The sequence below is a fragment of the Macrotis lagotis genome, chromosome 5, assembly GCF_037893015.1.
Source record: "Macrotis lagotis isolate mMagLag1 chromosome 5, bilby.v1.9.chrom.fasta, whole genome shotgun sequence".
Classification (NCBI taxonomy): domain Eukaryota; kingdom Metazoa; phylum Chordata; class Mammalia; order Peramelemorphia; family Peramelidae; genus Macrotis; species Macrotis lagotis.
Window position 1 is genome coordinate 245,390,549 of NC_133662.1, and position 14,093 is coordinate 245,404,641.

Below are 14,093 nucleotides of genomic sequence, written 5' to 3' on the forward strand. Positions count from 1 at the left end.
CACTCACCCACCAAAAAAAAAAGTAAAAAAAGAGTCAAAATACCCAAAAACTTTTTAAAGCAATTTTGACATCCCCCCCAGCAGAGTTTCATTTGGTGAGTTAAAAGTTGGACAACAGGAGAACCACTAATCTCCCAAATCTGAATGAATAAACCCAGAGGATAGATGAGAGGCTAGCATATCAGCCTTAAGCATAAGCAAGAGGATTCTGGGTTCTTGGGAAGCACAGCCTAGTAACCAGAGAAGATGACAAAAGTTGGAAATAGTTATTTTTGGAGGACTTGTAGAAGCAGAAACAATCCTACAAGAAATTCTTCTCAAATATCCCCTCCCTCTGGTATGGCATAGGGGGAAAAAAAAGAGGCAGGAAAATCTGAATTTGAGTCATGTCTCTGACAGAGACTGTCTTTGGGATCCTGAACAAGACAATGAACATCTTCAATGAATATACACCTCAGTTACCTCATCTGTAAAATGAGAAGGGGATTTGATGGTTTCCAAAGTCTCTTCCAGTTCTAAATCCACAACCTGTGTGACCTTGGACAAAAGTCACAGCCACCTTGGCTTCCTTACTCCCTTACAGCTCTCAATTGATATCTAAAATAAAAAAATCTGGGTTCCTATCTTAGCTCTGCTGCCTTCTGGCCATATGACCCTGGCACAAGTCACTTTACACACAAACTCTCACCTTCCTCATATATAATAGAACCTGCACTACCTACCTTGCAGGGTAACTGGGAGGACTAAATGAAAAAAAGTATGCAAAATATAGAATCAATGGTGAACCTTTGTTCACTTTTGTAGTTTTCTTTGAAATTAAGTGGGTAATGCTGTACAACATAATCATCTCAAACCCAAGAGAAGCTGTATTTGTATCCTGTCTATTAAAGATATATTATGTTTTGGAACTAACCAGTCTATTGATAATCATCAAATCTTAGATTTATGACCACATTCACATCCTTATTCTTAGCCTAATTTTCTTAAATAAATGGATTCTGCTGGCTCTGGCAGTATTGGTTCACAAAACTATTTGGTGAGTTAGAGAATTTTTGTGCTTATATTGACACTCTTATTCTGAAGACATTGAATAAATTTTTGTTTTATCATCAAAATTACTTTATTATGATAAGCAGGATGCTTTCAGAAAAATCTGGAAAGACTTATACAAACTGATGCAAAGCGTAATGAGCAGAACCAGAATATTGTGCACAGTAAAAACAATACTGTACAATGGCCAACTGTAAATAACTTAGCTATTGTCAGCAATGTAATGATCCAAGACAATTCCAAAGGACTTAGGATGGAAAAAATGCTGTCTAACTCCAGAGAAAGAACTGATGGGATCTCAATACTTATTGTAGCATACTTTTTAAAAAAACTTTTCTTGTTATCCTTATTTTGTTGGACTTCAATGGTTAATGTTTTGCATGACTGCACGTATATAATCTATATCAAATTGCTTACCTTTTTAAGGAGGAGGGGAGGAGGAGGAATTTGGAAAACAAAAATTTTTTAAGTGTTAAAAGTTTTCAATAAAATTTTAAAAAATTATTTTAGTTTATTCTTACATCTATGTCATCTGAAATAGATATGTTAGTTGCTTATTTTCCTGTCATCATTCCCTTTATTTCTTGTCTTATTTTTGTGGATAACATTTCTAAAATTTTGTTAAATAATCATGCTGGGAATGAACAAGTTTTATCTCTGTTCTTATGGGGAAAGTTGATAATCTTAGTTCATTTTGTATAAAGCTGATTCTTGGATCCCCAAATAAATATTTTTATCTCATTAAGAAGCACTTTTTTTAGTGTTATCAAAGAAAAAGAAACAAAGCATATGGGGATAGATTGGAGAATGATTAAGGAAATTGTGGTATTATAATGGAATGAATATGATGGCATACTAAATCATTTTAAGAAATGATGTATATGAAGAATTAAGAGAAGCATGGGAAGATATGTGAATTGATGCAAAGTAAATAGAAATAGGAAAACAATATATATGATGACCACAGCAATGTAAATGGATAGAATAAACACAAAATTAAACAGCACTGGGCTTCTGAAGCATCTGAAGATAAGAAAAAGGCATTCTCTTCCCCTTGCCTAGATGGGGAAATATGGATGTGGAGTGCAGTATATACTCTTGTCAGACTTAGCAAATTCAGCTGTGTTAGTTTTTTGGGTTCTTTTTTTTTAATATTTTAAACCTCAGTTTTCTCATCTGTAAAATGAACTGGAGAAGGAAATGGCAAACCACTTCAATATCTTTGTCAAGAAAACCCTAAATGTGGTCACAAAGAGTCAGAAACAACCATACAACAACAAACAAAAGATATTAACAAAATTATTTTCTAAAAAGCCTTTGAATTGCTGAAAAATTAGTAGAAAGGGTATTCTATGTTGTAGCAGATCTCCATATGTGGGAGCACTGACAGATAAGACTAGATGGGTAGAGAATGGATCAGTTCATTAAACACTCTGATAATGCTTAGAAAGTACAAAATGAGGAAAAGTGGGTAGGCTGGTCAAGCATCCAAAACATAGGGTGAGAGATAGCTCATGGGCTGCACTGGTACCCTAAGAATATCAAGAGGTCTATAGAGAGTAAAAACTGACAGATTGCTTTCCATGGGGGTGGGTGGGAGGAGGGAAGTAAGATTGGGGGGAAAAATGTAAAACTCAAATAATATCTTTAATAAAAAAATTAAAGAAAGAAAAAAGTTCTATAGAAACACAGAAAGACATGGACAAGAATTGTAGAGCATGAGAAGGTACAGATTCACATCTGAGCTAAAGAAGGGAGCTATTCACATTGATAAAATCACATGTCCTTGAAGTATAGAAAAATATAATTCTCTACAATTTCTCTAAATATAATTCTCTACAAAAATTATTATGGGGAATTGGAGAATTATACCAAAAGGACAATAAAAATTGCATCCCCTTTGATCCAGCAATACTACTACTCGGTCTGGATCCTGAAGAGATCATGAAAAAGGGTAAAAACCCCACATGTTCAAAAATATTCATAGCAATTCTGTTTGTAGTAACAAAGAAGAATTGGAAATCAAGGGGACAACCATCAATTGAGGAATGGCTGAACAAATTGTGGTACATGTGTGTGATGGAACTATAATTCTATTAGAATAATTATTTTATTAGATCTGTTGTTCTATTAGAAATCAGGAGGGATGGGATTTCAGAAAAGTCTGGAAAATTTTGAATGAATGGATGCTGAGGGAGACAAACAGAACCAGAAGAACACTGTATACCTTAGCAACAACATGGGATGATGATCAACCTTGATGGACTTGCTCATTCCATCAGTGCAATGATCAGGGACAATTTTAGGGGATCTGTGATGGAGAATACCACCTGTATCCAGGGAACGAACTGTGGAGTTTAAACCAAAGATTATCTTCAATTTTTAAAAGGTTGTCTATGTATTACATAATTTTGCTATCTCTAATATTTTCTTTCTTCCTACTGGATATATATATTTTCTCTCAACACATTCAATTTTGATCTTCGCATATTATGGAAACAAATGTAAAGACTATATTAGATTGCTTTCTGTTAGGGGAGGGGAGAGGGAAAGGAGGGAAAGGAAAAACTGTAAAATTCAAAAACTTGCAAAAAATGATTAGTAGAAACTATTATTGTATTTAATTGGAAAATAAAATATATAATTTTAAAAAACAAAACAAAATAAAATTCTCTAATTGTATCGCTAATCTATACTCTAAAAATTAAATTAATTTAAAACTAATTAAAATGTAAAATAAATTTAAAATAAAATAAAATTTAAAAATATAATAAATTATATATTCTAAAATACAATGCCTAAAAGATGGCAAAAAGCAAGATAAGAGGAATAGAAGATTTTGATGCCAAGTTAATAGGTTCACAAGTCTAGCTATACATGGTTTACCATCTTGCTAAATTCTCTAGTCAAGATATTGCTGAGTAATGAGCTGGCCCCTAGATTTAGCCATTTCTCCTTTTCCCATCCTATTCCACCACTCACTCAGGCCATTTTGGAAGCTACTCTGGTCTCAGTAAGTGTTATTATCATCCTCATTTTACAGAGGAAGAAATTGAAGCTTGGAGAAATTAAGTGACTTTCTTAAGGTCATAAGGAAAGTGTCAGAGGTAAGGTTTAAACTCAGTTTTCTCCAGGTCTGGCTAGCACTTCACCCCCATACTCAACACTCACAGTCTTAGGGGTGGAAAGGATTTGTGTCTAGCATTCCAAAATACCTGCTTAACCAGTTCTGACTTTCTACTGGTTTATCATTACCAGTGCAGTTACAGACAACAAAATTCTAGAAAATAGTTTGTTCTCAAGTATATAAGTATGTTCCTTAAAATCTCAACAATATTGAGAATAATTTGTAGTAGTAACAATAATAATTATGGCTGACATTTCTATAATGCTTTAAAGTTTTCCAAAGGCTGTACATGTTACCTCATTTGATCCTCCAAATGATCCATGAATTGGGTGTTATTGGTATTCTCATTTTACAAATGGGGAAACTGAGGCTGAGAGGTGAAATGATTTGCCTAGGACTATGTAACTAGGAAGCATCTGCAGTGGTCTTCCTATCTCTAGACCAGCCTTTGGTCCTCTCCCCAGTGATAGTAAATTCAAATAGAAACTGGGCCACTGAACCTTTCAAAGGATCCCTATATAGGTGAAGATTGACTTAGAAAATCACATATTAATAGCCGTTACATTCCAATGTATTTTAATTTATTTTTTATATTTATTTTGTCAAATATTTCCCATTTACATTTTAGTCTGACCCCAGTCGCATGTATAGGCCTCCTGTCTTTTTTTTTTTGTTTGTTTTTTACAAGGCATTGGGGTTAAGTGACTTGCCCAAGATCACACAGCTAGTTAATTATTAAGTGTCCGAGGCCAGATTTGAACTCAGGTCCTCCTGACTCTAGGGCCAGTGTTCTATCCACTGTACCACGTAGCTTCCCCAGGCCTCCTGTCTTATACCTCTGCTCTTTAACACTTAACTGTCTCAAAGTTATCAGTACCACAAATTCCTTTTCCTCTATTCTGTTGTTGTTGTTGAGTCATGTCCAACTCTTCAGGACCTCATGAGGGGTTTTCTTAGCAAAGATTCTGGAATGGGTTGCCATTTCCTTCTCCAGCTCATTTGACAGATGAGGAAACTGAGGCAAACCAGGTTAAGGGACTTGTGCAGGGTCTCACAGCTATGAAGTGTCTGGGACTACATTTGAACTTGGGTCATCCTGACTCCATTATTATCTCCATTTTACAGAGGAAGAACTGAGACTAAGAAATTAAAAGGTCACAAGGAAAGTATTAGAGGTAAGGCTTAAACCCCACTCTATGCACTATGGCACTGCCCAGGAGAGATAAGTCTGGACTCAAAACCTGGCTCTGTTACTTACTATACATGTGCCCTTGAGTATGTGACTTCATGTTTCTGTTCCTCAGTTTCCTCATCTGTAAAATGGAGATTGGATCAGTTGACCTTTGCACTTCCTTCTAATTCAAAATCTATGGCCCTAAGGCACTTAATCTCTCCCTGAGCCTCAATTTCTTCATTTATAAAATGGGAGGGTTGAACTAGATGTCCTCTGAGATTATTTCCAATTCTAAATCTAGGCTTCTCTGGTTTGATTTTAATTCTAAAATGATGTCAAAAAGATATGAATAGGTTTCTGCAGGCTATTTTCTTTTGTATTAAAATATAAACTTTTGAAAACATGCTAGCGTACTCACAGAGTTCCCATGCCACCAGTCTCAGCCATGTAATACACAAAAACATTCATTCATCTTTTCAAGTTCCAGTTACTGGGAAGGAAAGCTTTTAACCATATTCTTAGGCCCCTTACCATATACACTATTGTAGCCAGCTCATAGACAATAGACTGGGCTCCCAGCTCCACCATGCTGATGGTACCTGATGAAAAGATTCCATTTACTCCTGGGTTTAAGAGGCAGCTACCACCTTCCCACTCCATGTGTCCTCCTCCATCATCACCTGTCCCTGCACTGACCACTGAGGAAGCTCCCGATCTCATACGCCCACCACTCAATGCAGAGCATGAGCATGCTTGGAATGGCCAACTGAAGAAAGGAGTCCCACTCATGCAGGCACTCGAGGGACCACCCTGGAAGGGGGGAGAAGAGAGAAATTCCTTTGAATGCAAAGAACAATTTCCCCAATGAATAACTTCTATTCTCATCCTAGCTGCAATGATTTTGTTCATGCAGAAGCTTTTTCAACTTTGTGAATAATTCAAAATTATTTTTTTTTGTAGAAATAAAAGCAATTCCCAGAGAACTTGAAGAAAGGCAGTCCCTCTTTTTTTGTCATAAATGTTTTATGATTAAGAGTAAATGATAACTGAGGCAGCTAGGTGGTGCAGTGGATAGCACTGGCCTTGGAGTCAGGAGGATCTGAGTTCAAATCCAACCTCAGACACTTAATTATTACTTAGCTGTGTGACCTTGGGCAAGTCATTTAACCCCACTGCCTTGCAAAAACAACAAAAAAAGTATATGGTATCAGCTGGTTTGTTTAAATGGAAATAGACATATGTCTTCTTCCCTACAATACTGAAAAAATTTGGAGTAATACGGCTACTTGGGAACTATCCTGAACCTTCCTATACCTTGTAGTCTATGTATAGAGGCACGTGGGGTGAATGAGCCAGCCCCAGTCCTAGAAGAGAGATCCTGGAGAAAGTTGGGGGTCAGAGCCACCCCTTGTGGGTAACATTGCTAGAATTTGGGTACACATTGTCGTCTTCTTTCAATAAATTAAAAAGTCTACACAAGAAAAGCACTGTGCTTATGTAATCAAAGTTAACTATTATCTTTTTGAATCACCTGTCATTTGTTTGGGTAAAAATTCTCCCTAGACCCTTAGCTGTGAAAGGTACTGGATCTGGTTCTCTATGAATTTTTTTATGATGTGATCTTATTACATAAATATTCAGGTCAGGATCATTTTGAATTTATTACAGTATGTGGTATAAGAGGCTGGTCTGAACCTCATTTGATCAAGAATTTCCTTGTGGAATCATGTAGCTATAGTCAGTCAGTCAACAAACATATAAGCCCCTCCAAAGAATGCACAATGTTGGGTGGACTCTGGCATACATTACCTTCCCAGGTGTCGAGGTACAGCTTTCTCCAGAAAATGTACAGAAAGAGGAGGAGGGTCAGGGAGAATTGGGAAATGGTATTCGCCAGCGCAGATCCCCTAGGAGGAAAGAACGAAACAGAAGTGATGGGATATCTGCCCATCTGCTTTGCCAGGCCCAATAGTGAACTAGGAAGTTATGTTATCCAGGAGGATAACTGATCACTAGGAGCACAAGACTTTGAACTAGTGGGGGGACCCTGGAGTTCAGAATCACAAAAATCTCAGTTGGGTCACCAGATCCTCATTTTAGAGATGAAATAAAAGCCCAGCAAAGGTAAGTGACTAGTCAAAGGTCACACAGCTAATAATTGGCAGAGCCACAGTTTGAATCCATTTGCCCCGATGCCAAACCCATCAGTTTTTCTGCTATGCCATGAAGTACATCCTTCCCATTGGCCATCTTTCTAGGCTAATTTTGCTGGAGAAGCAGGAATAACCTTCCACCCCTTGATCTATTTCCTCAGATGACACAAAGGAGTATAAACAGGTGGGTACAAGTTACCAACTGAAAGGCCTTGGGGTTCAGCAGCCCAGGGCAAAATAAACCCTTTTTTCCTTTTCCCTGATCAAAGATTAAACTGGACTCACATCACACCCAGACTCAGTTGATGGAGAAGCACGTAGTTAATGAGAGCATTGAGGATGTTGGCCACCACTCCCGTAACAATCTGGGGAAGTATTATTCCCTGCAACAGGGAGAAAACCACTCACTATTTTAAGAAATACCATCTTTGTGCCAAACACACATTAGTAATATAATTAGTTTTTCAAATTTTAAAGAATGAGAAAGTTCTATTCATTTTACCTGGTTCTTACCTATTCAGAAGACTTTAGAAGCTCATATTTAGAGCTGGAAAGAACCTGAGAGGTCATCTAGTCCAACCCTGGTATTTTACAGATGAAGAAACTGAGGAACAGAAAGATGACAAGCCTAATAGGTAATAAGTGGAAGAGGGAGGATTTGAACCCAGGTCCTCTGCAACTGATATCCAACAGGAAAGCTCCCCATTCTTGAAGGGAGTAAAAGAAGGGAATTTGAAACTGAAAATAAAAATAAAAATTACTTAAAAGCCCCCAAATCTTATGTTGGTTCATTAGAAAGAAGCAGGACTAGAACTTGGAAGTTAAGAAATCTGGATTCTAGTCCCAACTTGGTCATGGAGTAAGCAGGTCATGTGAAATGAGCTCTCTGAGCCTCAGTTTTCTCTTCTATAAAATGGGGACAGTGTCCCCTACAGTTTCCCACTCAGCTCTAAGGTTTCAATTTTTTTTTTTTTTTTTTTTTTTTTTTAGTTTTTAGTTTTTGCAAGGCAATGGGGTTAAGCGGCTTGCCCAAGGCCACACAGCTAGGCAATTATTAAGTGTCTGAGGCCGGATTTGAACTGAGGTACTCCTGACTCCAGGGCCAGTACTCTATCCACTACACCACCTAGCTGCCCCAGGTTTCAAATTTCTAGCCCTTAATTAGAGGGATCTGTGATCATGAGACTTTGTGGGCACTCTCCTCCCACTATTGAAGGATGTAATTCCTCTTTCTCCTTTGGGTTCTCTCACATCAAGAATCTTATTCCATATTCCCATTATTCTTTTAATTTCTCCTCAAAATTCTTTTCCACATCTGTAAAATGGGGTTCATAGACCTCTCAGGAATATAGGGAGAACCAAACATATATAGAGTGCTTTAAAAACAGGTCAGTTATTATTTTAGCTCATTCTTCTGGGATTCAGATCCAACCCTGGAACTAGTCACTTGCCAGTTATATCGAATATGTTCAGTCTGGTACTGTGCACATCCATAATATAACTGCTGTGGTAGCTGAATAAAAATATTAAGACATAAGCTCATTTATTTATTTGTTTGTTTATTTACTACTATTATTATTTGCATTCCTACTAACTCTCCTAGAGAGGAGGAGTATAGAACTCTGGACAGATGGACAGAGGCAGAAATCTAGAAACAAAGGATCTACCACAAAGTAGAGATGCAACCAGTAGGAGCAAACCCACCTCAAATAGGATGTGTAATGCCAGGTAGCACAATTTCTTTTTTTTTTAATTTTTTTTTTGCAAGGCAAATGGGGTTAAGTGGCTTACCCAAGTCTGAGGCCAGATTTGAACTCAGGTACTCCTGACTCCAGGGCCGGTGCTCTATCCACTGCGCCACCTAGCTGCCCCAGCAACATTTCTAATTGGGCAACTGTCAGACCCTAAACTGGGGATCTGGGGAATCAGCTTACTAATTATATTAAATATACATGTATATATACAAATTATATATAAATGTATATATATTAGTGGAGTTATGTGGTAGTAATAGGGAAGACTCAGGAAGATACAGTGTTTGCTTGAGAATCAAGAGATTCAGATCTGGTTCACATACTACCTTTATGATCCAAACCAAAAAACCTTGACTACCCTGGCTCTCAATGCTTCATCTATAAAATGCAGTCATTTCCTCACACTAGGAGACCATGTTGGTTCATTAGAAAGTGAAAAGAATGAGGGTTTTGAAGACACAGGACCCAAGTTCAAATCCTGACTGCTATAAAAGATCTGTATAATTTGGGGCAATACTCTTTATCTCTCTGGACCTCAATTTCATGGTCTGTAAAATGAGTAGGTTGGACTAAATGACCTATAAGATTGACTCTAGGTGTTATATCCTATGGGCTTCCGAATAAGGGAATTTTCAGGAGCCAGACGTCTATTTTTTAAAAAAGTGATTTCTTTTTCAACTGCATGCAAAGCTAGTTTTCAGCAATCATTTTTTTTTGCAAGGTTTTGAGTTTCCCATTTTTCTCCCTCCCTCCCTTCCCTCCTCCCTCCCCCTGACAGAAAGCAATCCAATATAGGTTATACATGTATAACTATGTTAACCATAGATCCATATTAATCATGTTTGAAGGAAGAATCAAATTGAAATGGGGGAAAAAAACAGTGAAAAAACAAATGTAAGAATGTCCACTTTTTAGACTACTAAATATTGTCAAGCCCATTGCAGACAAAGTTTGTATCTGGATTTGGCATTGTAGGACCTGAGTTCAAATTCAAGCTTTGCTATTTACTGACTATGTGATTTTGGATACATCACTTCACTTCCCTGTGACTCAGTTTCCTTAATTGTAAATAGGGCCTGGACTAAAGGGTCTCTGAGGTATCTTCCAGTTCTAGGTCTATGATCCAATGAGAACTAGGCTCTGCCCTTCACTCACTACCTGTGTGACCTTGATAAATCAATTAACTTCTCTGGGCCCCAGCTTGCTCTTCTATAGAATGTAGGGACTGGCCTCGGTGCTTCCTAACATCTGGGATTCAGTGAACCTATAAACACCGAGAGATGTTTAAGCATTTACTACCAAAAATCCCTGTGTGAGACTGACACCTAAGTAGTCTCAGAGAGGGAGGGAAACACACCCACTTCTGCCCTAGAGGAAGGAAATGAGTGATCCTTACCTGGTTCTGCAAATATTTAACCTGCAATATGTAAAGGAAAGTTGCCTACAAGAAAACAAAGAGAAGGAAATGTTAATATTTCATTTCTTTCCAAGCCCAGTGACTTAGAATCAGTTAAATCCCCACTACCCGTCTGCATGGGTTAGCAGAGCTGATCATCTCTGTGGCCCACGTGCTTGGACATCATGACCCTCAACAGTTCTCACTTGGATTATTAGAAACGAGGAATGTCTAGGGAGGTTGGGGGATGAGGATAAAAACCAAGTCAATTTGTTTTGTCTGTTTTTGAAAAAGGAATGATAACAGATTGCAGACTAGGGCTCAAACTAACACAAAGTCTTATTCTCAGGTCAAAAAAATTATCTTTCAGTTATAGGATGGGGGTGGCAAGGATAGGGAGCAAAACCACATCTGGAGATAAAAATAAAATAAAAATAAAATAAAATAAAAACAACTAATCTAATCTGGGGCTGCATTAAGAGAGGCATAGCTTTCTGAAATATGGAAGCCAGAGGGCACTCTGGCCTAACCAGGCCAGTTCTAGAGGACTGTGTTTGGTCATCAGAGACTCAGTTTAGTCTGGAGAAGACGATGCCATCCTTGCTGTCTCTGAGTAGCTCAAGGACTCCTAGATGGGAAGGGGATCTGACTTGGTCCTTTTGGTTCCCCAGGGTAGGGTTGGGAGCAGTAGGTGGAAACCGTAAAAAGGCCAGTCTTTGGCCTGTCAGTGACAACTTGATAATAAAGGCAGCTGTCCCTAAGTGGATTTCCTCTAATTGGAGGTCTTCAAGTCATTGCCAGGAAATAAGCATTTTTTAAAATTCTTACTTTGAACCAGGGCATGGGGCCGGACAAAGACGGCCCTCTTGACCAGGTATGCTGTAGTGGGGATCCCCCCCAATATAGGCTGATAGCTACAGTTGAACTACAACTAGGGGCAACTAGGCAGGCCTAGGGCCAGGAAACACCTTCCTGAGTTCAAATCTGATCTCAGACTAGCTGCATGACCCAGTGAAAATCACTTAACCTTGTTTTCTCACTTTCTTCATCTATAAAATGAGCTAAGAAGGAAATGACAAATCCTCTGATAGCCCTTGATATATTTGCTTAATTTCAACTCGAGTCATGAAGGGTCAGGCAAAACTGAAAACAACTGAATAACACCAGTTGACTTGGCTGAACAAGAGGGTCCCCAAGTTTCCTTTCAACTCTCAATGGTAGTGATTCCATGATCTCTTCAGTAGCTCCAACTCTCCCATTCTGTGTTTCCATGCAGTTTGGTATAGAACCATGTAACATTAGAAAGCCCAACCCTTAGAAGCTATGTAATCCAGCCTCCTCTTTTTTTGGGGGGGGGTTGCAAGGCAATGGGGTTAAGTAATTAGCCCAGGTTCACACAGCTAGGTAATTATTAAGTGTTTTGAGGTTAAATTTGAACTCAGGTCTTCCTGACTCCAGGGCCAGTGCTCTATCCACTGAGCCACCTACCTGCCCCACAACCTCCTCTTTTTACAGATGAGGAAACAGCCTAGAGAAGAGACCTGCCTCAGATTACAAAGGTTTTCTTATAGGATTCTACGGGGTCAGAATCTCAAGACAACTGCTACCCAAAATCCCTACTTTACCTTCCCCTATAATTCCAGGTGGCCATCTGCCATTTTGAATGCTTCTTTTTCCTGATATCACCTGATCTCTCAACTTCATCTAATTCAGCTCTGTCCACAGGGGTGCTCCTGACTGGTTGGAGCTAACTCCTAACGCACTCAAACAAGTCACTTGTCAAACTTTTAGTATGAGCCTTTATATCTTGGAAATGGGTAAGAGTGTAAACTAAGATTTGATTTATTGTTTTGTTGACTATCTAGACCTAAGAAAAAAAAGGTAATAATGTTTATTTTTCTCTAATCATCCATCTTCAAATCACCTAGGCCTTCCACCTGTTCCCTGTTTCCCTCTGTTTATAAATCAACCAACATATTTATTATGTGCTAATCACTGGGGATCCAAGTACACGAATGAAATGATCCCTGTAGGCAACAAGCTTATGTGCTAATGGGTATGTGTGTGTGTGTGTGTGTGTGGTGGGGGGTGGTATAAGTGTTCTACACCTCCAGTATGAAGGAGCCTAATCAGGTAAATGCTTACCTGACCCAGTGAACTTTATCCCCAGGACTCAAGCAGTGCCTCTTGGGAATCATACCTTTATCTCTATGACTCTGTACCCAAGCACCCCATAAAAGAAACCCTTTGACCTTTGAGAACTCACAGGGAGAGCAGGGATGAAGATCAGGACGTAGGTCTGGGTCAGCCTAGAGAATGAAAACAAATGGAAAAAGGAAAAAGCATTACAGGGGTAATAGAGTAGCTGGCAATTGGCTGTGCCCAGCTCAGGTTCTCAGGCCTGCCCTGGACACAAATGTTTGAATGTGACCAGCCTGTCCAAGCAAAGGGAGATTTAGTATAATCTCTACATTCCAAAGTCAGCTTGTCACCTCAAAGTCCAAATTATTTCCTCTTTTCAGAAAAAAAAAAAGAGTTTGGTAGTTTCCAGAGCAAAGGGCTTTCTTAAATTCTTATCGCCTTAGGATCTCACCCCACCCTCACTGGCCTCCTTTCTCCATTCCTCCATTCCATAGGGGTTTGGGGGGGGGGGGACTGAATTCCAAATTCCTTGCCCCTAGAGATAAAAAAACAAGTTTTTCGGTCCAGGAGTCGCAAATCGGGATGCTTCTAGCAGAAAGGCATTGGGCATGAGGAGAAATGAAGGGTCTGGACTATTAGTCCAAAAAAAGAAAGACTAGTGCCATCTCTGAGAGAGCCCTTTGATTTACCTCCCAATGATTCACTGGCCTTTGCTAATGTCTGGGTCCTTTATCTCTTTAAAGGTAGTGTGGGTGGACTAATAATCATTAGTAGAAGTAACAATGATGACAGCTAAATACTATTATACCATATTCTTAGATTTGCAAAGTGCTTCACATTGTTATCTAATTTGATCCTCACGCAACAACCCTGGGAGAGAGGCCTATTATCCATTTGACAGATGGGGAAACTGAGGCAGAGAGCAACTCACCTGGACACATCTGGATCCTGCCTGAAGAGAAGCAGGATCTGTTCAGTGTTAATGAAGATAGCCCAGCAGGGGAAGCAGCACAAGAGCAGCATGAGGACCCCTCTCTGTACGATGACCCCCACATACTTTAGGTTGCGACTGCCGTATGTCTGAGAAGAACATGGGAGGCAGAGAGAGCCATTAGCTTGGTGATAACAAGCCTTTGCTGAGTACCTATAATGGACCTAGAAGTGTACTAGATTCTGGATATGTAAAGAGGGAAAAAGGAAATAGCACTGCTTACATTCTATTTGGGAAGATTTTCCCATTTTATATTTTTTAAATTTTTATTTCTTTAAGGCAATGCAATTAAGTGACTTGCCCAAG

At 38.8% G+C, this 14,093-nt stretch overlaps 1 protein-coding gene across 1 annotated transcript in view; it reads right to left on the reverse strand.

The window, feature by feature from the left end:
* The window catches only part of SLC47A1 (solute carrier family 47 member 1), a 47,078-nt gene that overhangs the window by 15,191 nt on the left and 17,794 nt on the right, over positions 1 to 14,093 (reverse strand). Inside the window, exons 4-10 of the mRNA XM_074189249.1 lie at positions 13,728 to 13,876; positions 12,921 to 12,963; positions 10,655 to 10,699; positions 7,790 to 7,887; positions 7,161 to 7,258; positions 6,048 to 6,161; positions 5,883 to 5,950 (exon numbers count right to left, since the gene is read on the reverse strand). Of these exons, the coding sequence (XP_074045350.1) occupies positions 5,883 to 5,950; positions 6,048 to 6,161; positions 7,161 to 7,258; positions 7,790 to 7,887; positions 10,655 to 10,699; positions 12,921 to 12,963; positions 13,728 to 13,876 (615 nt within the window). The remainder of the gene's footprint in view (positions 1 to 5,882; positions 5,951 to 6,047; positions 6,162 to 7,160; positions 7,259 to 7,789; positions 7,888 to 10,654; positions 10,700 to 12,920; positions 12,964 to 13,727; positions 13,877 to 14,093) is intronic.